Source organism: Oryctolagus cuniculus, chromosome 7 (assembly GCF_051225735.1).
Source record: "Oryctolagus cuniculus isolate XC-2025 breed Fujian yellow rabbit chromosome 7, ASM5122573v1, whole genome shotgun sequence".
NCBI classification, from domain to species: Eukaryota; Metazoa; Chordata; class Mammalia; order Lagomorpha; family Leporidae; genus Oryctolagus; species Oryctolagus cuniculus.
This window is the reverse complement of record NC_142873.1, coordinates 130,625,930-130,649,867: the sequence shown is the minus strand read 5'-3', so window position 1 is coordinate 130,649,867 and position 23,938 is coordinate 130,625,930. Positions and strand designations below refer to the sequence as shown.

Here is a 23,938-nt window from a genome sequence, read left to right as displayed (position 1 = left end):
ACCAATAAACTGTAGGACCTACTCCTGATTGGAGGAGAGCAGCGTACTCGGCGTGTGGGTAGCAGAGTTGGGATTGGTGGAAGAGGACTATAAAGGAGGAGAGAGACAACATGCACCAGGAACATCTATCTGAAGGAACACCTGTGCAGCCCCCGAGAGAGCCGGCCGGCGGTGTGCCGCTCCCCCGCGGAAGTGGGGAAAGTGGCCAGGGGGAACCGCCTTTCCACGGAGGTGGAAGGGACGGTAGCCAACCCGGGAAGAACCAGCAGCAAACCCGGGGAGGGCCGAGCAGACGAAAGAACAGCGCAGGGTCCTGTGTCGTTCCTCCACAAAGACGGGGAGCGACATAATGGTGCCGTGACTCGGATATGAAGCCTAGGCAGGGTTTAGTGTCGTTCCTCCAAGAAGAGGGGGAGCGACACCAAGGAGCCAAGACCGGGCTGATGTTCAGTCCAGCAGTGACCTTGGGACCCCAGCACTCTATAGGGATCCTTTTCCTGCCTCCTGCTAGTGCACAGGCTGGGAGGCAGCAGATGACAGTTCAAGTCCCTGGGCCCCTGACACTCAGGTGGGAAACGTGGATAGAGCTCCGGACTACTGGCTTCAGCTTGGCCCACCCCTGGCTAATCTGGGCATCTGGGGAGTGACCCACCCGGTGGAAGATTTTAAAAAGAGATTAGTAGGGATCCAGCTTTCAGAGGGGGCAGCCTGTGGGCAAATCCTGACCATTTTACTTCCTGCACTGGCAGAACTCTCCTCCCAGATGGGCTACAAAGAGGCAAGTTGAGGGCGGCGGCGAGGCGGCCGCAGGTTCAGCGTCTGGAGCCCAGGGCCTGGACCGCCTTCTCGCCCGCCTTTCCAGGCGGTGGCTGGTCACGTCGCGAGGAGGCGGGGCGGGAGGCGGGGCCTGCGTGGGGCTGGCTGGCGGCCAGGCTTCTTCGCACGTGGAGTCACCCCGAGGAGGAGGCCGCCCGGGTCGCGGACTGGAGGGATCCGGACCCGCACAGCGGCAGGGAGCCGCCGGGCTCCAGCGCACGCGGGACTGGTGAGTGTCACCGAGAGCCAGTGGGGCGGCCTGCGCAGGCGCGGCGACGCCAGAACAGTCCCTCAGCCCCGAGGCGGTACCGCCGCTCTGTCCGCCCTGGAGCGCCGCGCACCCGGGCCCCGGCTGTTGGGAGCTGCGGGCCCGAAGGCCGGGCGTTTCCGCCGAGCCGGAGCCAGCGGGGAGGCTGAGCTCGCGCCCCCCGCCCCAGAGCAGGGCAGGTTTCCTCAGCAAGCCCGGGACCGCCCCGCCGGCCTGTGTGTGCCCCAAGAGCCCGGGCCGTGGGCTCCTTGCCTGTGTGTTTTTTTTCTTTCTTTCTTTTTTTTTTTTTTTTTTTTTTTTTTTTTTCCAGACAGAGTGGACAGAGAGAGAGAGAGAAAGGTCTTCCTTTTTCCGTTAGTTCACCCTCCAATGGCCGCCTCGGCCGGCGCGCTGCGGCTGCGCACCGCGCTGATCCGAAGGCAGGAGCCAGGTGCTTCTCCTGGTCTCCCATGGGGTGCAGGGCCCAAGCACTTGGGCCATCCTCCACTGCACTCCCGGGCCACAGCAGAGAGCTGGCCTGGAAGAGGGGCAACCGGGACAGAATCCGGTGCCCCGACCGGGATTAGAACCTGGTGTGCCGGCGCCGCTAGGCGGAGGATTAGCCTAGTGAGCCGCGGCGCCAGCCCTGTGTGTTTTCGAAGGAACTTGGCGAGCCTGGAGAACGCTGGGGTTGCTGCCTGGCGTCTGGATGCTCGGCGTTCTGAGGGTCTTCTCTCCGCGGCTGCCTGTGTGTTCCTGGGGAAGGGAACCGCGTTCTCCCGGACACGCTGCTGTTCCCTGCCCCAACGCGTACCGGTCACTCTACAGACTGTTAACACGCGCACACACCTGGCCTGGAGTTCTCTCTCCGTGGCAGGAATGCCCAGTGGTAGGAAGCTGTCGTGGTGTCTTTCGGCGCGGAGAGCATTGCAAAGCTCGGGTAGTTCAGTGAGGAGGTTCACGGAGAGACAGCCGGGCGGGATCGCGGAGTCTCTGCTTGCTGGCAGTTTCTTCTTGTAAAGAGATCTGGATTAGTGTGGGCAGGTCGACACTGGGAAGACTCTCTCAGCTGATCATTTTGTATTGATGGCTTCTTTGCTCCTCCCGTGCCAAAACCCCATTCGGTGTTGTCTCTGCCGTTTGCTTTTGGTGACTCGGATGTATTCCAAGAGCAGCGTGTTCCGTATTTTGCAGAGAAGGTTGATGGAGACGACCGGGCTACGGCACCTGCTGGGACAGTGCGCTCTGTAATAGGGAGCAGCTGTGTCTCGTGTGCAGGTCCAGATCACATGGCAGTGTGTAAGTACAGCGTAGCTTAGTGACTGTGTGCACAGGTAGGACTAACGGTGATCTCCTCCCAGCTCTGTACATCGTACTTCACAAGCACTTCACTGTTAGCTCTGGTTCTCTAAACAGTGGCAAACTGCATTATAGCAGCATTGCTGTGCGACACTGCTATTGAATATAGCCAGTTTAGTTTCCTGTATTCCAGTGTACTATTATTTACTACAGTTGGGAAATGAACATAGAAATTACATGAATAAGACATTGGTAAAATAATTCAGACATTTCCCACAATATAATTACATTTCATTATTTTGTAATTAGGCAGTCTTAAAAATTTATTTTCATTTTTCTATTTGAAAGGCAGCAAGACAGAGACAGAGTGATTTCTTCTGCGAGTTAATTCCTCAGATGCCCACAACTGCTGCGGCTAGCCAGGCTGAAGCCAAGAGACCGGAACTCAGTCCAGGCCTCCCACATGGGTGGCATAGACCCAAGCACTTGAGCCACATCCACTGCCTCCCAGGGTGCCCATTAACAGGAATGCTGGAATCTGGAGCAGAGCCAGGACTTCAGCCTAGAGGCTCCAACATGGGATGAGGGTATCTAACTCCTGTGCCAAACACCTGCCCTAATTTAGGCAGTCTTAACGTCAGGTTTTTTTCCACCTCTCTCTTAGAGTTATCTCATTTACAGTTTTAAGGTATGACAAATATTCAGGCTGCAAAGTCTTGTAAAATTTTAGGCACTTGCTAAAATAAGGAATTTTGAGGGTGGGGTCATTTTGCATGAGTAGAGACTTCGGTTAAATGGCTTAAAGAAATGTAAGCCAAGAGCTTCTAAATAAGATTGTGAGGTCTGCCAGTGTAGATCTAGGTTTACAAACACTGGTGGGTCCAACCACACACTGCCAGCACAAATGCTAACGAGGTTGTAAAGTTATCGCTCAGTTTCTTCTGAATAACTCTAAGTAAAACAGAAACCCAAATGAAGCAAGTATTGAGAATATATGTAGGTTGTTTTTATAAGCAGAAAACTAAAGATGCTCAAAAATAACTCCATTTCTAAGGCTTATTATTAGTGAAGACCAAGATCTATGTTTTGTAACTCCCAGAAACCCGTGCTAAGTGTTTGTCCATCCTTTTGTTTTGCTTGGTTTTTGTTTTAGAATATTAAAGATAAATTCACCATTCTTTGCATGCACAAACATCTCTGGGACCAACTAAGTTCAGTTTAAGGCAAGATAAGTGTAAGTAGCATAAGCCATCGTTTATATGGAAATAAGCCTGCTAGATTCCCACTGTGGGAATGCTGTCAGAGAGGTTGGAATTCAGAGCCGCAGTACTCCTGAAGAGTGCTAAACCCTTTTTGCAAACCTTTTCCAGTGTACAAGCTTGCTTATGCTTCCTGCTACCACGATGCACACTCTTGGGTTCTTCGGGTCCTTCAGGCCTGTGACTCCTGTTGCTGATTTGATTGGAATGATCAAGAAAGCAAGGCATTGTGGAAAGACACAATGGGTAACCAGTAAAGTCTGCTGCTTATGACAATCGACGTAATTGGCAGTGCCAACAATTGGCCAAGTTGACTTCTTATTTCAGTACTTTCAAAATTAATTAAAATGTTGTGTTAGGGTTGGTGCTGTGGCACAGCAGAGTAAGCCTCCACCTGTGGCACTGGCATCCCATAAGGGTGCCGGTTCATGTCCCAGCTGCTCTTCCAATCCAGCTCCCTGCTATGGCCTGGGAAAGCAGTAGAAGATGGCCCAAGTGCCTGAGCCCCTGCACCCATGTGGGAGACCCTGAAGAAGCTCCTTTCTCCTGGCTTCGTCTTAGCTCTGGCCACTGCAGCCATCTGGGGAATGAACCAGTGGATGGCAGACCTCTCTGTCTCTCCCTCTCTCTGCTTGTAGCTCTGCCTTTCAAATAAATAAATAAATAAAATATTGAAAATAAATTTTAAAAATTTAAAAATGTTGTGTCTCCACAATTAAATTTTTACAAATTAGTAAACCATTTGGTGCAATCGAGAGAGTGCCATCTCAGAGACTGGATAACACAACAGTACATGACAACAAGTTGGGCAAAAATGGTGTGTGAATATGTAGAAAAGCAAGAGGCAGAGTTAATGAATAGCATTTGTAAATACTCGTGACTTTTGTGGGAAAATCTACCAGTAGTGTATAGAAAATTATATGTAATTGCTCCTAAAATTGAGTAATAGGGGCTTTAGATAGAAAAATTAACTAGACATGTGAGAGAAGGAGATGACCTAGTACAGTCTTTTCTGTGGAAAGCCTCTGGTATAATGCTGGATTCGATCTCAGAGAACAAATACCTTCTTGTACTCTGGAGGATATTAGAACAGATTTAAGGGATCCTAGGAATGTAAAACCCTTAGTTGTCAGAGCACCCAGAGAGGAATTCCAAGCCTTATTAATGCAGTGTACCTCTCAGACAGGGATAGACACAAGGGCACAGAGTTAGCATTTAAAGTGCTAATAAAGGTTAAGTCTGCTGGTACTATAAATGATAGACCAAGGAACCCCCAACCCTAGGACCCAGAGGACTATGATGATCCTTGGGGAGACTTTATCAATCCAGAGCAGTCATCATTAGTAGAATTATGTACTGGAATCATGGTATAGGATAACCACAAGAAATAAGTGGAAGCAGAAGGTATCAGGGCCGGGATTGAGGCACAGCAGGTTAAGCCTCCTCTGGGAACCCATTTGAGCATCCAATTTGAGCACCAGGTCCTATTTCTCCAGTTACGATCCAGCTCCCTGCTAATGGGCCTGGGAAAACAGCTGAAGATGGCCGGAGTGCTTGGGCCTCTGCCACTCACGTAAGACACATGAAAGGAGTTCCAGGTTCCTGGCTTCCACCTGGCCCAGCCCTCACCATTGTGGTCATCTGGGGAGAACCAGCAGATGCACAACCCTCTCTCTCAGTAACTCTGCCTTTCAAATGAATAAATCTAAAAAAGAAAAAGAGAAAGAGAAAGAAGGGTGGGAGGGAGGGAGGGAGGAGAAGCAGTGTGTTAGACCTGAAATGCAAAAGATCAGGACAGACTTCTGTGAAGGGCAAACTGCAGGTGCAGACAGGCTCTTGTATTCATGGAAACAAGGTGCCAACACTCCTTGCTGGGTGATGAAATGGTGCAACTTAACTCACTTGCAGAGAATCCAGCATTTAACCACAAACTCAAAGAAGTAACTATTTTACACCCAGCCGAGAGTTATCCTTCTGGGACTGTACAGCAGTAGTGTGGAAAGAGATCCACCATACTTAGGTGCTGCCAAATTGAGACAACTCGGGAAGGAACGATCTTACACAAGCACAGAAAAATGTAAGATGTTTAGCAATTTTGAGGATGGTATGTAACAGCAACAATATAAGGCTCTCTTTGAGGTACAAACAACAAAGAAGGTTAAATGTATAACGCCTACAGGAGTACCTCCAGATATGGAAATCTCATACATAGAGGCATGATTTCAGGTTGCAGAACTATGAAAGATCTATTAGAATTGATAAAATTAGACATACAGTGCTGCATCCCATATGGGTGCTGGTTCAAGTCCCAGCTGCTCCACTTCTGATCCAGCTCCCTGCTTAATGTGCCTGGGAAAGCAGCAGAAAATGGCCTAAGCACTTGAGTCCCTGTACCCACGTGGAAGACCTGAAGGAAGCTCCTGGCTCCTGGCTTCAGATTGGCCCAGCTCTAGCTGTTGTGGCCATTTTGGGGAGTGAACCAGTAGCTGGAAGAACTCCCCTCCCCTCCCCTCCCCTCCCCTCCCCTCCCCTCCCCTCTCCTCTCTCTGCCTCTGCCTCTGCCTCTGCCTCACTGTAACTCTACCATTCAAATTAATTAATTAAAAAGATATTTTTCAAAAAAACCTAAAAACCAGGAAATCCCCAGGCATGTGTGTGTGTGTGTGTGAGAGAGAGAGAGAGAGAGAGAGAAACAAGAAGACAGAAGAAAAGATGGTTTTGAATCTGATGTTCTGCTGAAAGTAAGAGAAACCGTTGACTCCTTGCAAAATTTTTTTCAGGACATGGTTGGCCCAATTGATCATCAGGCTGAGTCCCACTGGGTCTGTGATATTACACTGAACTCTTTCTTGGGGAGTCTGGTAACAGGTAGTTTAGTTCCTACACTGAACCCAGAGAAGCTGAGGTGGAAAAGTCCTGTGCTGGAATGGAGAGGTAGGATTAGGGGTAGAACATGGCCCCAGTGGTCCGTGGAAAAGAGGACTGGAGGCTGCAGAATCCAGTACGGATTTTGAGAAACAGCATCTGAGCTTCCTTACTCTTTAGCTAGATGTTCCCAGACAGAGCAGGGGGCAAGAGCCTTCCAGGCCAGGGAGGGCCTGTAAAGCAAGGAACCATGAAATAGGGAACTGCAAAGATGTGCACACAACTATCATTTTCCACTTTGTTTCTCCTTGGTATAAACACACCCTGAAATACACTGGTCCTGACTGAATAGGAGAATGAAAGACAAAGGGGAAAAGGGGAGCATAGGTTTCACGGTCACTGTGTTTAGATGATTATTAAAGCCAGGCCTGTTTCCTCTCTGTACCAGGTCTGCTTGTGTTTCTTTTAAAATACATAATATACTAAAATACATGTGGAGCACAGAAACAGTAAGGAAAATGGGGGTAGCCAGGGGCCAGAATGAGGGAGGTGGTTATACTTGCTGGGTATGAAAAACTTCTGGACGTTGGTTTCACACACTAAATACACTTAGCCCTTCTGAACTATACGGCTCAATGTGGCTAAGATAGGACATTTCCTATCACATGAATTTTATCACCATGCAAAATGAAAGCAGCAAGTATTAAATCCTCAGTGTGTTTTTGATGGGAGAGGGTTACTCTGTATGTATGACCACAATGGTGACATGTTGGTCAGTATGCTTTCTCACGTATGAAATCCCCTGTGTTTGCGTGTAAGGCACACAAAGAATAGTTTTGAAGTTGGCATCTGCTTTAATGTGGCTTATATTTCTGGATCCTTCCAAAATCTCCTTTTGGGGACCATTGGTCCACATGAAGGCCATTCTTCAGTCCATTACCTCCATGGCCGACTGTTGACAGAAAGTTTTTTATGGCTGTACCCAGGGGCTACTTCTAGACCTAGGTAAACTGCAAAGAAACTGATATAGTAGAGTCCAGCACAGGAAGTGGGCAGAGTCAGAAACAGGATCCTGAGAGTAGGAAGCCAAGTTAACGATGGATCCATGGCATTTGCTTGGGACAGATTTTGAGGGACCCAGGAGGGTAGCTCTGTACCTCAGGGACACCTTTGCCTGGAGACAGCAGAAGACAGCATGTCCTGGGAACAGCAGTGTACACTGTTGCCTCTGGATACTGTGGGACTATTACTTGGAGATGACCCAAGGCCAGCAACCTCAACAACTACAATAATGAGATGCTGGAAGACACACCAGGAAATAGGAGCTGTCAAGGCTGTCAGGTGGATGAGTAGATTGGACCCCTGGAGAGGGAAGCTTCTCTAATACCCCTTACAGACACTTGACACCATGTGTGTTTGGAGGGGTCTCACCCCCAGATCACATCAGACATTAGCTATATTAAAACAGACACTCAAGAGCCTTGTCCCTCAGTGACCTCCAAGTACCTGGTTATGCAGTGCACCTGCACAACCACAGCCACCCCGGGTTTTTGACCCATGAGTTCTTTATTGTCCTGGCTGCCCTTGCTTGGGAACAGCCTCAGCTATTCCAAAATTTAGATGCACAGTGGTACCAGAGGAAGCCAATGCCCAGGAGATGTATTTGGTTTAATGAAAAAGGGTGAAGGAGAGTTGCATGGGAGAATATGAAAGCTATTGAGCTGCCTAATGGGAAGTACAGCTTCCAGGAGTGAATTCCTCTGGCAACATGACCAGTGGCAAATTCAGAAAGGTGATGAAAGGTTTTCAAAAGCAGAAATAGAAGAGGGGGAGGGTAGTGTTTTGAGAACCTCTGCTGCTTTGTGTCCCCAAATCTGTGGAGTTTCAAAGGCTATGTGACTCCTGTGACAAATTAGCATCAGTGTCACCCTTCTTGGGCTTTTAGTTCAACTGGTGCCCTAGAAGAGATGTTCCAGAAAACTAGGGAATTTGTCCCACCAATCCAGAACCTTGTGGACTGCTCTCTGCCTCAGGGCAGAGCGGATTGATTATGCCTTCAAGTGTACTATGGAAAACAGAGGCCTAGAGTTCGAGGAATGCCAACCACATGGAGGAATGGCCTGAGTATTGTGTTGCTAATGACACTTGCTTTGTGGCCGTCCTTGGGCAGGAGAAGGACCTTAGGAAGTCCATGGCCACCTGGGTCCAGTGTGTGTTGCTGTTGATACAGGTCATGTTTCCTTCCAGTCCTATAAATCAGGCCTTCATTGTGACGTAGACACGACAGCAGAGACCTCGGGAATGATGTTCTGGTGATCAGCACCTCCACATTTGAACACCTCAAATGAACAACTGGGGTCCAAAATGGGCTCCAATGGCTACATGCAAACCATTAACGAAAAGGACAACCACTGTGAGACTGCCACAGCCACAGCAGATGGACAGGGAGAGTGGAGGACTTGAGGACATCATGGCCAAAGGATTTTATCTTAAAACTGGCCAGACGTGTACTGGGCAAGGTAAAACTTGGATCAGAGAGGATCCAGACTGTGGTTTGAACTCTGAGACATTTTCTCAACGGTCAATGTTACCACTGCTTTACTGCAATAAAAAGCTTTATGATATTGAGGACTTATTGCTTAACTCTTAAGACTTTTGAATTTTCATTTTGAAAGATGCATAAAGCTGGGGCCAGCACTGTGGCATGGTGAGTTAAAGACCCAGCCTGCAGCACCAGCATCCCATATGGGTGCCAGTTCAAGTCTCAGCTGTTCCACTTCCAATACAGATCCGTGCTAATTAACATGCCTGGGGAAGATGGCCCAAGTGCTTGGGCCCCTGTATCCATCCACGTGGGAGACCTGGAAGCAGCTCCTGGATTCTGGCTTTGGATCGGCTCAGCTCCAGCTGTTGAGGTCATTTGGGGAATGAACCAGCGGATGGGAAGAACTCTCTCTCTGTAACTCTTTCAAATAACTAAAAATAAATCTTAAAAAAATTATAAAACTTTCTTTGCCATTTGAAATAATTTGTAATGCAGTTTAAAAAAAAAGCCACATCACAATGAAATAGTATTATAAAATAATTGAAAAGCTTTATATAATTTTTATTTTGAAACACATTTTACAGCATTTTTATTCTGTTTCTGTATTTGCTGTCTTCTTAATCATCAAACTGCTTTTTCAGACTTATGCTCAGCCCACGGTGCTCCCCGATAGTGCAGCCCTACCCCACCCTTGTCAGCTGCTCATTCCTAGTGCGGTTTCATCTGGTCCTGAAACAGCAGATCCCCCTGAATGCCACAGGGCCTCACGCCAAGCTCCACACCCCATGTCACCCACCTCTGCTCATCCCAGAAGGGTCTCACACTCACCAGTTGGAAAGCTGGGTTCATTCAGCTCCCTCTTCCCCACCCCTGCTCCCCCAAAACATCCTACTCAGCAGAAGGCACCACAGTCCCAAGCTGGAGCCCAGGAGTCCCCCTCAACACCCCTCCCTCCCTCCCTCCACACACTTGAAGTATTCTCAAGTCCTATTTATCCCTCCTCGGCATCCGTCTCACCTGACCTTTCCTAGTTCCCACCTCCACACATGGGAATGATCTCCACCTCGACTCAAGTCCACCCTGCAAGTAGCCCCTGCCTTGTCCTCTCTGTCCCCAGTCCTGAAGCCGCAGCAGGCCCTACTCTCTCCTGCCTGGAGTGGGCTCCCAACCACTCTTCTCTCCTACAAACTGCTCCCGCCAACCCATCCCCTGCACCACTGCTATGCCCCTCAATCCATTCTCATTCCTGAAGCCACAGCAGAGCCCAATCACTTGGGCCTAGATTGGTATCATGGACTCCCAACCATTCTCCCTCCAAACTGGCCTCTCTACCCATCCCCTACATTTCATCATGGCAACCATCCCACCACCACCACCACCACCACCACCACGTTTCTGAGTTGAAGTGTAAGTCAGTAGACAACCCCAGGCCCCTTAGGATCTCGCTGTTTCCCACCCAGCTTCATCCTGTGCTTCTCTCCCCCCTCCCACCCAGATGCCCTAAGACATATTTAGTATCTGTTCTGTATCAGCCATTGCTCAGGGCACCCACACATGCTCCTTTTCTTCCTGCTTTTGCTAAATAAATTGATTCCCTAAATATATCATGACACTTCCCACTTTTGTCCTCCTGAACCTCTCCCCCAGATACTGGGCCTCATTAAGTCCAGTGTAGCCTGGCACCTATGTAGCAAAAATGTAAGGCTTCATCTTACTTCTAACTCAGTTTACCTTGTAGCCCCCACCCACTAATTTCAGGAGGAAAAACTAATGTCTAGTTGCATCTAAGCTGGGTTGAGTCCAACCTGCAGGCAACATACTGGAGAGTGCTGCTCCTGCTAGGAGGTTCAAGTGCCTAAGCAAACAGCCAGCTTTGCTCCCTGGCAGACATAAAACACCAGGCATGTGCCAGGTATTCAGTAAGTGCTGAATGGATGCCAGGCCTAAGATGCTCCTCAGAGAGGGCAGAGTCAGTGTTTAACATGATCTATGATGCTGCACCTCGAGTTCACAGTAGCCAGAAAGCCTGTTCCTGGACACAGCAACCTGGAGGAACCTGCAGGTAGTAAGCCCTGGGCACTGAGGATCCAGTGAAGACAGCACAGCCAGGCGGGAAGAGCTCTCCAGCTAATGTGTGCTGTGACGAGCATCAAGATCCTAGACTTTGATCCTGTAACCTGGGCTCAGGCCACCCAAGTTTACAAGACACATTTTCAGTGTTAACAGAAGTATTCCTAATGGGTCCATTCCTCCCTCAAACATTTAGGTGTTAGGACAAGTTCAGGAGTCATACTGAGTTCAAATCCTAGTTCTACTCATTGACCTTGTGACTTTGTGACCTTGTAACTGCTTAGGGCCCATTTCTCAGTTACAAGGATCAAATTAATACAAGTGCCAAGATCACTATCTGATATATGGTACTCAGTTAATATGATTGTTACTATGTGATAGTCACTAGGATGGGGCTGGTGAGGGTTCTCAGAGCACTGTGAAAGAGAAGATAAAGAGACTTATAAGTCAAGTATAGATTAGTGTGGCGACAGCAGAGACAACAGGTGCTTAAGTCAGGGAGTGGAGCTCTGGAAAGGCTTCCTGGAAGAGGTGATCACAGGATGAGGTGAAGGTCAGGTGAGTTATATGGAAATGTAATGAAAAATAGCACAGCCTGAGAACTGTTGAGTACTCTGGCATGGCCACACTTTAGAAGTTGAGAGGGGGCAACATTGGAAATGAAGCACAAAGATATTTGGTGCAAAGCCTAATTCTTTCTGTAAGCCCTTCTCCCCTCACCTCCCTAGAGTCGAGTGAGGGGAGGAAGGGTGGGAAGTAGGGGTAGTGAAGGAGACAGAATAGACTATCAGAACACAAAGAAGTCGGGTGCTGATTAGTAGGTCCTCTCTTAGGTAGAGCTGGGGTACAGGTAGGGCACTGGTAGCAATCCGAAACAGCCAGTGACAAGGGCCTACAGAGCCAGGCAGGAGTTCAATGCCATCTACCTTGTAGAAGGATGCATAAAATGCAATGCCACCCTTCAATTCAGATTCCTTCTTCCCATTCTCAGTCATCTTGCTGAGGTGACACGCTCCCATTTGACGGATGAGTGACAGAGATGTGTAGCCACCTGATGAGCTAGTGTGAGTGGCAGGGCCAGGAGTGGCTGACTACAAAGCTCAACTTCTCTTAGCAAGCTGCCTCTCTCAAGTAACAACCTGATAGGGCACAGCTGCTGTGAGGCTACAGATAAACCTGGTGCTGGCAGCCAGAACCACTTCAATACAGAGGGACCTGACCTCACATCTTAGAATCTTCCCATCTGTCCCATTCAGTGGCCCAGCCCCCTCATGCCCCAGCTCCTTGGCTTCTGCTGTCTGCTGGGCGCTTTGCCTCTTCCCACTGCTGGTCCCTGCCTGCCATTCAGCTGCCTTCTATCTAAAGCAGCCACCCTTGCACTCACACACTCCTTGCCTACTCCCTTCCTCAGTTTGTATCACTGTCTGCACTGTGGGGTCTACTGGCATGGGCACACCTGTATATTCTGTCCACGGCTGCCTCACCCTACCCAAGGCTCCAAGTCCCCATGTGTTTCACTCAGTGCTCCCTGCCCTGGGCTCGGAACTCTGCCTGCCAGAGTTTGACCTCAACATATATGTTTAAAGGTGAGTGGAGGGACCAAACATTCCTGTCTCAAGGCATAGGGAAACCTCAGAGGTAAGGAAGCTGCGCCCCTAAGAGACAGTGTGGCCAGAATAAAGGACGTAGGAACATTGGTTGGTCTCATAGCCTGACTCCTTCCTAACTCACACCTTCTCTCAGCCAGGTTAATCTTTACCAGCAGCCCAAGGACAAAGGAAGAAATACCCAGAGATACAGACTAGAACTCAAGAAATCAGATGGGACTCAGAGCCTTTGTTAAGCCTGGTTCCTGAGAACATGGTAGAGAGCCAGGCTTACCTCTGTATGAATTCTAGCTGTTGCTAAGTAGCTGTGTAACCCTGGGTGAGTTACTAAGCCCTGTGAGGACTCCATTTCCTTGTTATAAAATGGCACAGAAAAAGTCTCTTGCCTAAGGTCAAACAAGGAAGCAGCAGAGCCAAGCAGTTAACATCCGTGATGCACCACTGCTAGAGGGAGGCCAAAATGCACAGGAGGCTGAGGAAGCATGTTGGGAACAAAAGAAAACGGCTAAAAAAATTAAAAAGGTCAAATTCACATCAGAAATATGGCAAACATACTGAATTTATAGAATAAGAGTAAAAATGTTACAAAAAAGGACAAAGTGGAGAATAAAGAACTCTTGAAAGGTAAAATGAAAGCTAAAATATCCAATGAAGTGATTAGAAGGACAGGAGTTTGGTCTAACGGTGAAGATGCCCACATCCCAATTGGAATGTATGGGTTCAAGACCCAGCTCTGGCTTCCAATTCCAGCTTCCCAACAACGCAGACGACTCAGTAACTGGGCTTCTGCCACTCAGGTGGGAGACCCAGATTGGGTTTCCAGCTCCCAGCTTTGGCCTGAGCCCAGCCCTAATCATCACAGGCATCTAGGGAGTGAAACAGCAGATGAGAGCTCCCTTTTCTCTCAAATATAACTTTTTAAATTTTTAAAATAAAATCTTCCCCACAAAAGAACTAAAATATAAACTTAGAAATTATCAGAAAGGGTTCAATATTTGACTCAAAGAAAACTGTAAGGTAGATAAAATGGTAAAGCATCTGGAAAAAAGTAAGAAAATCAGACAAGAAGAAAAATATAAGGTAAAGATTGACTCAAGAAAAATCAATAGCTGGGGCCTAAAGTACCGACATCCCATATGGGCACTTGTTCTAGTCCCAGCTGCTCCTCTTCCAATCCAGCTCTCTGCTATAGCCTGGGAAAGCAGTATAAGATGGCCCAAATCTTTGGGCCCCTGCACCCGCATGGGAGACCCGGAGGAGGCTCCTGGCTCCTGGCTTTGGATCAGCCCAGCTCCAGCTGTTGTGGCCAGTTGGGGAGTGAACCATCGGAAGGAAGACTTCTCTCTCTCTCTCTCTGCCTCTCCTCTGTCTGTGTAACTCTTTCAGATAAATAAATAAATCTTTAAAAGAAAAAAAAGAAAAATCAATAGCTGGATCACAGGAAATTTTATTATAATTCATCTAGCTATAAAGGGATTGATAGCGCTATAACTATTTCAAAGAGTGAGGAAGACATGAGGAAGGTTTTAAGTTAAAGCTTCATCGATCATAAAAGGCAATTTGGACTCTAAATTATCATCAATACATAGCAATGCTTACAACAACATATATTATAAGTAATTTCTAAACATTCTAGTCCTGAGATGTGTTTTTTAAGATTTATTTATCTGAAAGGCAAAGTGACAGAGAAAGGCCTTCCATCCACTGGTCCACTCCCCAAATGGCCACAACAGCCAGGTCTATGCCAGGCCAAAGCCAAGAGCCAGGAACTCCATCCAGCTCTCCCACGTGGGTGGCAGGGGCCCAAGTATTCGGACCATTGTCTGCAGCCTTCCCCGTTGCATGAGCAGGAAGCTGGACCAGAAGCAGAGTGGCTGGAACTCAAACTGGCATTCCAATATGGGATCCTGATGTGGCAAACAGCCCCTTAACTTACTGCACCACAGTGCCAGCCTCCTGGTCCTGAGGCTTTAATCAAGGGTATAGGTATATGTGTCTTTAATAATTTTTCTTTAGTTTATTAAAGGTATTTTTAACAAACAAACAAAAAAATAAAATAAACAGAAGGGACCCAACTGTATCAGGAAAATAAGGCTTCATCCCTTTTTCTTGGTTCTCTGTACAAAAGATGCTGTTTAGCGTGTTCTGCTCTTCATCTTCTCTCTTGTTCTCTTTCCAGGTCTCTTCTGCAGAGAAAAAAGCACCACATCTAGTCAGTCACATTTCTTCCCCAGGGTATGAGGGCACAGAGGGTAGGGGAAGAGGGAGAGGAGGCTGAGCCAGCCCCAGCCTGGGCCCCCGGCCCACTTACATTTGACCCTTTCTTTCCAGGCCTCTTGAGGCCCTTGCCGTGAGCTGTTTTGGCCCGGAAGCTGGATACATCATCGTAGCTCTCACGAGTGTTCCACTTGGAGCCTTTCTTCTTTCCACCAAAACCAAACTTCTGGTTTTTATATCGTCGCTTAGCACTAGGCCTGCAAAAACGTGGTCCCATAGGTTACTCACTGCATAGTACATCCTGGTGAATCTGATGACCCAATGAGAGCCCCAGTTTCCTTTCTGTAAAACCCCTTAGGCATTACTGTCACCCACGTTCTTACTCTACAACCTCCCCAAGCAAACTCACCTACACATGATCTTAACCACCAGGGCAGGGAAACAAGTCCAGAAGCAGAAAAGGATCTGCCTGTACCATGTGGCTTGCAGCTATCTTTGGAAACCTGTGTCTTTTAACAAATCTTGTATTTTAACAAACCACCCTGTACTGTTTCTGGTCCTCTCAAGGATATATATATATGCAGTTAACATTCAAATGTAAAAAACTGTAAAGCCTGCCATCCCAACTGAGGAACCTCAAAGTCAGCATACGAAAACCACATGGTCTCCCTCTTCCCTGACCGGTCTCACTGCAGGGGGGGCTACACCATCCCCCAATGCTGAGAGCTCGCAGGCACTCTCTAGACACACACTGAGTCTTCCTCTTTGAGCTCTGAGGTATTTCTTCAATGAATTTCCCTTCCCTACCTCATTACCAGGTTCAAGTCATTGTCACTGCTCATCTGGACTTTTGTAAAAATATCCTAACCAATTTCCCTGCTTCCCTCAAGTCCATCACCCACATAAGTAGTATGGTAATCTTCTTCAAAATATCAATATGGCCTGCTCATTAATGTGAGTAAAGCCCATGTGTGTCTCCCCACTAGCTACCCATGCTCCTCAACAGGCAAATAACAGCCCAGGACCCTCCAGCCACATCTCTCCATTCCTTGCCTTGCACTGTATTCCCAGTGATGCACACACACCTGCTGTCTTACTTCTATGCCTTTGCTCATTCACATTCTTCTTCCTCCCCAAACCAGCTTAGCTTCTCTTCTCCTGATTAATTCTTTTATTTTTATTTATTTATTTATTTATTTTGACAGGCAGAGTTAGAGAGAGAGAGAGAGAGAGAATTATAGACAGTGAGAGACAGAGAGAAAGGTCTTCCTTCTGTTGGTTCACTCCCCTAATGGCCGCTACGGCCGGTGCTGCGCCGATCCGAAGCCAGGAGCTAGGTGTTTCCTCCTGGTCTCCCATGCGGGAACAGGGACCCAAGCACTTGGGCCATCCTCCACTGCTTTCCTGGGCCACAGCAGAGCTCGACTGGAAGAGGAGCAACTGGGACTAGTACCCTGCGCCCCAATCAGGACTAGAACCCAGGGTGCCGGCGCCACAGGAAGAGGATTAGCCAAGTGAGCCACGGCGCCAGCCCACCTGATTAATTCTTTTTTTTTTTTTTCCTAACAGGCAGAGTGGACAGTGAGAGAGAGAAACAGAGAGAAAGGTCTTCCTTTGCCATTGGTTCACCTGCCAATGGCCGCCGTGGCCGGCGCACCGCGCTGATCCGATGGCAGGAGCCAGGTACTTATCCTGGTTTCCCATGGGGTGCAGGGCCCAAGGACTTGGGCCATCCTCCACTGCACTCCCTGGCCACAGCAGAGAGCTGGCCTGGAAGAGGGGCAACCAGGACAGAATCCGGCACCGCAAGGCGGAGGATTAGCCTAGTGAGCCGCAGCGCCGGCCTGATTAATTCTTATTCATCCTTCAGGCTAAGTTTATGAAGCCATCTCTGTTCTGTGTCAAGTATTCCTTTTTTCTTTTATTCAGGATTTATTTACTTCAAAGACAGAGCAACAGAGAGAGAGAGAGGAGAGATGGAGAGAGAGCTTCCATCTGCTGGTTCATTCCCCAAATGGCCAGGAAAGCCAGGTCTGGGCCAGGCTGAGACCAGGAGCCAAGAACTCCATCCTGGTCTCCCATGTGGGCAGCAGGAACCCAAGCAATTTTGCTGCCTTCCAATTAGCAGGAAGCTGGATCGGAAGGGGAGCTCCCAGGACTCAAACCAGCAATCCAACATGGGATGTGGGCATCGCAAGCAGCAGCTTAACCTGCTGTGCCAACAGCAGCCCTTAAGATAGATACTTCTAAAATGTGCTTGCATACTATTCCCTAAATGCTTCTGTCATAGCATTTACTGTATTAAATGGAAATGCCCAACCTTCCAAGGCCTGACATGTAAATATGCAGAAGGGAGCAATGATAGCCAACATCGTCCTTTCTCATCTTCACACTGCAGTGGGGCACCTACTCTGTCTTCCTGCTGGCAGATAAGCAGTATTTTAGAAAGTTCAAGTGACCTGCTCAAAGCTACCTCCTCATGAGCAGCAGGCAGCAGCTACCCCTCCAGCTCTTCTCTAAACCACCACAAGGGTGCCACAATCACAGTGATTCAACATTCACTAGAAGTGTGCCAGATACTTAAAGAGCTTTATTTTTTAAGTTTAATTTACTTGAAAGGCAGAGCAAGAGCAAGAGGTCATCTATTCACTGGTTCACTACCAAAATGCCCACAATAGCCATGACTGGATCAGGCCAAAGCCAGGAGCCAGGAATTCCTTCTTGGTCTCCAACCTGGTTGGCAGGGAGTCGAATAGTGAGTGATCATATGCTCCCTCCCAGAGTTTACACCAGCAGGAAGCAGGGTAGGAAGCTGCATTGGAAGGGGAGTAGGAATTCACACCCAGACGCTCTGGTAGGGGATGTAAGCGTCCCAGGCAGCACCTTACCCACTGCAGCAAACACCCACCACAAAGTACCTTATTTCAATCTTCAAAGACTGGTATGGCTAAAAGGGCCCCACACGGACCATTAGGTCTTGGTCACAGCCACTCTCTTAACCGAGGCTGCTCCTGCTGGAGGTCTGCAGTTACGCTCATCAACCGCTGGCCCATGGCACTCACAGAACGGAACCATGCCCAAACTTCTTACCCCTTCTTCATCTGCCGGCCCTTAGCTCCTGCCTGTGTGCCCTTGGCAACAGGTTTCTGATCTCCTTCAAGGAAATCCAGCTTATCAGAGAAGCCTGTGGGTGAAAAAGTACTTTGGTCAGCACCATTATTTGTAAAGAAGCAAAGTTTAAACCTTAAAGAATGAGGCTGGTACTTACTACAATGATTTTAAGAGACACAGCTTGCTACCCACACCATTCCCAAAATTTTGGTCCAACAGTTAAAGATCCATGGAGACGTCTTTAAAGCTCTGTGTTAAAATTAACAGTGGTTCCCAGTACCCCCGTTCCTTGACATCCTTGGCAGAGACATACTGACCTTTCTGATATTTCTTAATGGCACTCATCATATGTGCCTTCTCCTGCTGCCTCTTTTGAAGAACCTCTGTCTGTACCTGTGATATGGAGACACAAACACTCAGACCCCTTCCAAACCTTTACTACAAATATCCATTCTTTTCATAATGACATTAACACAATGTGAAAATAACTGTTACATTCTAAGTATATTCTTAGTTCATCTTCTCAATTATTCAGTGAAGCTGAAATTACTATCCCCAGGGCCGGCATTGTGGCATAGTGGGTTAAGCCACCACCTGCTGCACCAGCATCCCATATGGGCACCAGTTCACATCCTGGCTGCTCTACTTCTGATCCAGCTCCCTGCTAATGCACCTGGGAAAGCAGAGGAAGATGGCTCAAGTGCTTGGATTTCTGTACCCACATGGGAGACCCAGAAGAAGCTCCTAGCTCCTGGCTTCCACCTGACCCAGTTCTGGCCGTGTGGCAATTTGGAGAGTGAACCAATGGATGGAAGACATCTCTCTTTCTCTCTCTCTGTAATTCTATCAAAATAAATAAAATAAATTTTTATTCATTTATTTATTTGACAGATAAGAGTTAGACAGTGAAAGGGAGAGACAGAGAGAAAGGTCTTCCTTCCGTTGGTTCACCCCTCAAATGGCCACTATGGCTGGAGCTATGCCGATCCGAAGCCAGGAGCCAGGTGCTTCCTCCTGGTCTCCCATGCGGGTGCAGCAACCCAAGCACTTGGGCCATCCTCCACTGCCCTCCTGAGCCACAGCAGAGAGCTGGACTGGAAGAGGAGTAACCGGGACTAGAACCCAGCGCCCATATGGGATGCCAGCACCGCAGGTGGAGGACTAACCAAGTGAGCCACAGCACCAGCCCCTAAAATAGATCTTTAAAAAAAAAAGTATCCCCTACACTGAAGCACAGAGAACTTAAGTAACTTGCCCCAGTTACAAAGTGAAGAAGTTCAGATTCCAGATTCATACCCAGCTTGCACTCTTACCTCATTATGCAACCCTGCCTACAAAACTATCAAACCATGTCTAGATCTATGTCCAATTTTTCCCATCAATTATGTTACTAAGCATAACAATATCAAAATAAAAGAAATAACCTCCCCAGGAAAAACAACAAAGCTTTGAGGACAGAAGAAGACACCGTGAACTTCCAGGCAGGCTCGCGTCCCTGCTGGCATGCTGTACAGAATACTTCTCTGCGGGGCAGAGGCCTGTTCAGGGAACTGGAGGTTGCTCAGCAGCATCCTGGCCTCCACCCAGTAGAACCCCGTAGCAGTCTCCCCTCCCCAGTATGACAACCAAAAATGTCTCCAGTGACAAATGTTCCCTGAGGCACTAAATCACCCCAAGTTGAGAACCTCTGCCCTAAAGGTTTCCCCAAATTAAAAACAGCTGGGGCTGGAGTTATGGCACAGCATCCTATACGGGCACCGGTTCATGTCCCAGCTGCTCCACTTTCGATCCAGCTCCTGGCTAATAGCCTAGGAAAAGCTGCAGAAGATGGCTCAAAACTCAGGTGGAGCTCCAGGCTCCTGGGTTCAGCCTGGCCCAGCCCCAGCCTCTGTGGCCATTTGGGGAGTGAACCAGCAGATGGGAAATCTTTCTTTCTTTCTTTCTTTCTTTCTTTCTTTCTTTCTTTCTTTCTTTCTTTCTTTCTTTCTCTCTCTCTCTCTCTCTTTCTCTCTTTCTCTCTTTCTCTCTTTCTCTCTTTCTCTCTCTCTTTCTCTTTCTCTCTTTCTCTCTCTCTCTCTCTCTCTCTCTGTAACTCTCTCTGTAACTCTCTCTCTCTCTCTCTCTCTCTGTAACTCTCTGTAACTCTGAATTCCAGATAAAGAAATCTTAAAAAAGATTTTCTTTGCTTTGACAAATTACAATGTGTTAAACTGACTGCTGGGATCTTTGCAATGATCTCAGCCTTTCACCTTCAGATCAGAGAAACAACAAACCTTTTACAGGGGACAAGATGCTAGTCTACTCTGTGCTGAAAACTATCAGGGAAGTGACCCCAATTGTGGAAACGTCCACGCCTCATCACAGTGTTCATGTCCAAAACACCAACAAAGTTCCAAGATTCATGCTGATCTTCCTCATGCTCATTTCTTCCTGCAATCCTCACTTAACTCCTGTGTTCTTTAGGAGCCCATAAAATAAAAAAGGAAAACCAAGCACGCTCTGATGGTGTGCTTGATCTGGTTTTATGTTAGAACTCAGGATGACATTAGAATGTCATTCACACAAATGCTATTTTTTGTCTCTCAGACTGGGTAACAGTATTATTCCTTCAAGAACTTGACAATCGTCTAGGCCTATCAATCACAAAGATACAGATCAGCATCACCTGGTAAGTTTTTGGGGGAATGAGAGAAACATACACACAAATTCCCAGAGTCTGAAGCCCAGAAACAAAATTCCCCCGGGGCGTTTTGCTGTGAGGTCAGGTTGGACACCACTGATCTGACCCCCAACTCTTTCCTCCATAGATGTGGAAGCTTTGGCCCAGAGGGTGAAGGAGAGGTTCATGTGCTGTCACAGAGTCCTGGGCCTGCCCTGGGGCTGAGGTAAGACTGTGCTCACAAATACGAGCACACACACGCCACCATGACACAGGAAGCCCATGATCAAGCATGCAGGGCATGGAACTCGATCAGACCACAGCCATCGGACCTGACAAACACCCCGCCTCGCCCTGTCCCCATGTATCTCTCACCTTCTTCCCGTATTTCCGAAGCGCTCGCAGCTGCTTGGCCTTCTCAGACTTCTCCATGGCAGCCTGTTTAGTCTGCAGCTTCAGTCGAATCTAAAACAAAAAACGTTGTCAGTTTATGTGTGTGAAAGTGGGGTGACCACTAAGGAAGCCGAGCAACAGGAAACACGTTCCCAGTTCTGCCAACTGCAGAACATGTAAATCACCTATTCCAACGGAGCGCTTTCTGGACAAGCACTTAGTGTGCAAGGTTCCAAAGAGTGTCAGCGGTGGAACTCCAGCCTGGAAGTTACCTTCTCGTCAATGCCATTTACTCCAGCACACAGTCTACTTGCAGCCCAAGAAAGAACACCAGCATTCTCTACCGTCTGCAGACTGAGGGTAAACAGCAAGCAGCCTCCGTGCCCTTCTCTAACACCACCTACAGGATAAAGTCTCCAGCAGACAAAGAAGGTGCCTGGCCTCTTCCATCAACCGCACACATTCCAGTTAGGGGTAGGTACCCGTCCATATGAATGTACAGATGTGTCTGGCTTACAAGAGCTCCTAAAATCCAGCATGAAGCCCAAAGAACTATTTCAGTTTACCTTGGATTAGATGTTAGCAATTCTCTCCCTCCCAAAGTTAAGTGAGAACCAAGTTCTACCAAACTTAAGTTTCACAGAAGAGAAAACAGGCCCAGAGAAAAGTCATCATCTGTGACAGCACTCCTCACTGGTAATGGCAAGACAAGAGATGTGCTGTCTTCTATACACAGCACGTCATGGCCATTCCAGGAAATGCAAAAGGCCCTCTTTACCTTGGGGACCACACTTCTTACAGTCCTTTTCCCAAATGCCAGTCTTGCATTTATCTAATTGGTGGTGACTGGCATGACTGGAAGTAAACAATCTGTAGAAGAGATAAAGCCTTGGCTTTCCAGAGACAAACTTCCCTGTCTACCTTTTGCATCTGCTGATCAGACTTGGCCATTTCGGCAAAGTAGTCGGTGGGCCTCTTGGTAGGGACTTTGAGCTGGTGGAGGCGGGGTAACACGGCGAGCACTGCAGCCTGGGCCTGGCGGTAGCTGAGATGGAAGACAAAGTGAGACAGGGGCGGAGGGGCCTGCCATTCCCTCTCCCTGCCTCTGCGTCTGACTCCCTTCCCCTCTCCCTGAGGCTCCAGCACAAGGCCCCCCGCCCCTCCCCCACTTGAAAACAAACATACAAACTCATCTCCCGCTGGAAGTCGTCTTCCGGATTCAGGGCTCCTTGGTCCTTGCTCGGAGGCGCTGGCTGCGGTCCGGGGGCTTCCGGCACCGGACCCAGGGTCACGTCGAGCCTCTCCACCCACTCCAGGTCCCGCTTGAATTCGGCCAAACACTGTTTCAGGCCATTCTAGGAAATTCAGCCACTGAAGTCGTCAGGAGGGAAGCCTGAAGTCGTCCCTCCCCAGGCCGGCGGACAGGGCGCTGAGCTCCGACACCCCGGCAGGCGCGACTCGGCCCCACACACAGCGCCAGTGCCCCCGGGCCGGCTCCGGACTCACCACGTTGTTGACGGCCTTCTTCGGCCCCTCCAGCACGACATTGAGGCCTGGCTTCAGGAGCCCCTGGGAAAACGCATCCTGCAACTGCAGGACACAGCCGCGGTCAGCACCAGCCGGGCAAGGCGCCGGCTCCGGCTCCCAGCCCCGCGAGCTCGGCCGACACTTACCTCCCGGTCCGTGACCAGGGACTCGTCAGAATCCGAGTCCGACCCCGAGAGCGGGGGGGTGTCCATCCCGCAGCACGCACGCCTAAGGCGGGCCGAAGAAGCGGGATGTTCGAGGCCCCCGCGGCTGGCCGAGGGCCACGCGCGTCCCTGCCGCTGCCGCTGAGGGCGTCACCCGCTCCTCTCACACCGCAGCTCCACGTGGGCTCGAAGGGCCGGAGCGCCCACAACTCTCGGCTCGGGCTTTTTTTTTTTTTTTTTTTTTTTCTTTGATCGGCACTTCCTGTTCCGGTCGCTGGCTCGTACTTCCGGTACGTCGTTGCTATAGGAACGGCTCCGCGTTCGGAAGGGCCTGAGTTGCGTGCGATCAGTCGGGGGTGAGACTTCTGGAGAGGCACGTGGTCTGGTGACCCAGAGATAAGCGCCAGGTGGGAGGGGGTACCTGGATCGTGGGGAGAAGTTGGAAAACGCGAGGGAGCGAAGGAAACGGGAAGAGGAGCGGGGTGGCGGGGAAGCGCGAGGGGAGAGCAGGGTCCGGGGGCGGGTGGGGCGTGTCCGGGGCGGGCGGGGGCGGGTCCGGGGCGGGGCGTTCCCCGTCTCACCTGTGCGCTCGGTCCCCGCAGCGCTCTGACCCGGGACCATGTCCTCCGTGGTAGCCCAGTCGCTGCATGTGTTTGGACTTCGAGCTCACGTAGCCAACAATATCTTCTTCTTCGACGAGCAGACCGTTATGTTTCCTTCAGGAAATCACTGTGTGAAGTACAATGTGGATCAGAAATGGCAAAAATTCATTCCAGGTAAAAACCCTTTCCATCCAGACCCACGCGTTAAAAGTAAGTGCCACGTGTCGTCCGAGAGCCCCAGCACGATGCCCGGAAGGACCTTTTTTGGCCAACTTGAATGTGCATACTGTTTTATGAATGTGGCGGGCATGAATGTTGGCTTGCATTCCCAGTTAAAATCGCACATAAAATAGTGTTCCTTTAAAAGTACTTTTTTCACTGTAATTTCATTAAAAGAATTACTTTGATGAATCTGTTCGTGCATTTTCAGTATCATTTTTACCATGACCAGAGCACTCTCTGAGCTCTCTAGCCCAGTTTCCCAGAGTATACCACCTTCTGTACAGCACCCTTTGAATCCATGTGTGTTTAAAATACTGGAAATCTCATCCTGTTTG

The 23,938-nt window shown here is 48.9% G+C and overlaps 2 protein-coding genes and 1 long non-coding RNA gene across 10 annotated transcripts in view; 2 read left to right on the top strand and 1 right to left on the bottom strand.

Annotated features, from left to right (window-relative positions):
* Window positions 1–922: 922 nt before the first annotated feature.
* Window positions 923–9,492, top strand: LOC138850432 (uncharacterized). Its single transcript, XR_011390178.2, has 2 exons — window positions 923–1,045; window positions 8,734–9,492. It is a non-coding gene; the product is annotated as an uncharacterized LOC138850432 (long non-coding RNA).
* Window positions 9,493–14,701: 5,209 nt separating this feature from the next.
* EBNA1BP2 (EBNA1 binding protein 2) lies at window positions 14,702–23,055 on the bottom strand. The gene is made up of 9 exons (XM_002715694.6): window positions 22,762–23,055; window positions 22,595–22,678; window positions 22,274–22,443; window positions 22,010–22,133; window positions 21,071–21,160; window positions 18,354–18,429; window positions 18,016–18,109; window positions 15,020–15,182; window positions 14,702–14,894 (listed from the first exon to the last, which is right to left on the bottom strand). The coding sequence occupies exons 1-9, from the start codon at window positions 22,825–22,827 to the stop codon at window positions 14,844–14,846; spliced, it is 918 nt and encodes a 305-aa protein (XP_002715740.4). The 5' UTR covers window positions 22,828–23,055; the 3' UTR covers window positions 14,702–14,843.
* Window positions 23,002–23,938, top strand: part of CFAP57 (cilia and flagella associated protein 57) — an 83,378-nt gene continuing 82,441 nt past the window's right edge. For 4 of the 8 annotated variants that reach the window (XR_007923667.3, XM_002715173.6, XM_089337428.1 and 1 more), the window contains exons 1-2: window positions 23,050–23,186; window positions 23,382–23,555. Coding sequence is in view for 7 of the 8 variants with exons in the window: in XM_002715173.6 (XP_002715219.3) it covers window positions 23,399–23,555 (157 nt within the window). In the remaining variant the exon portion in view is untranslated. Of the gene's footprint in view, window positions 23,187–23,381; window positions 23,556–23,938 lie in introns of all 8 variants that reach the window. The other 4 variants (XM_070076991.2, XM_008265423.5, XM_070076994.2 and 1 more) reach the window with 2 other exon arrangements.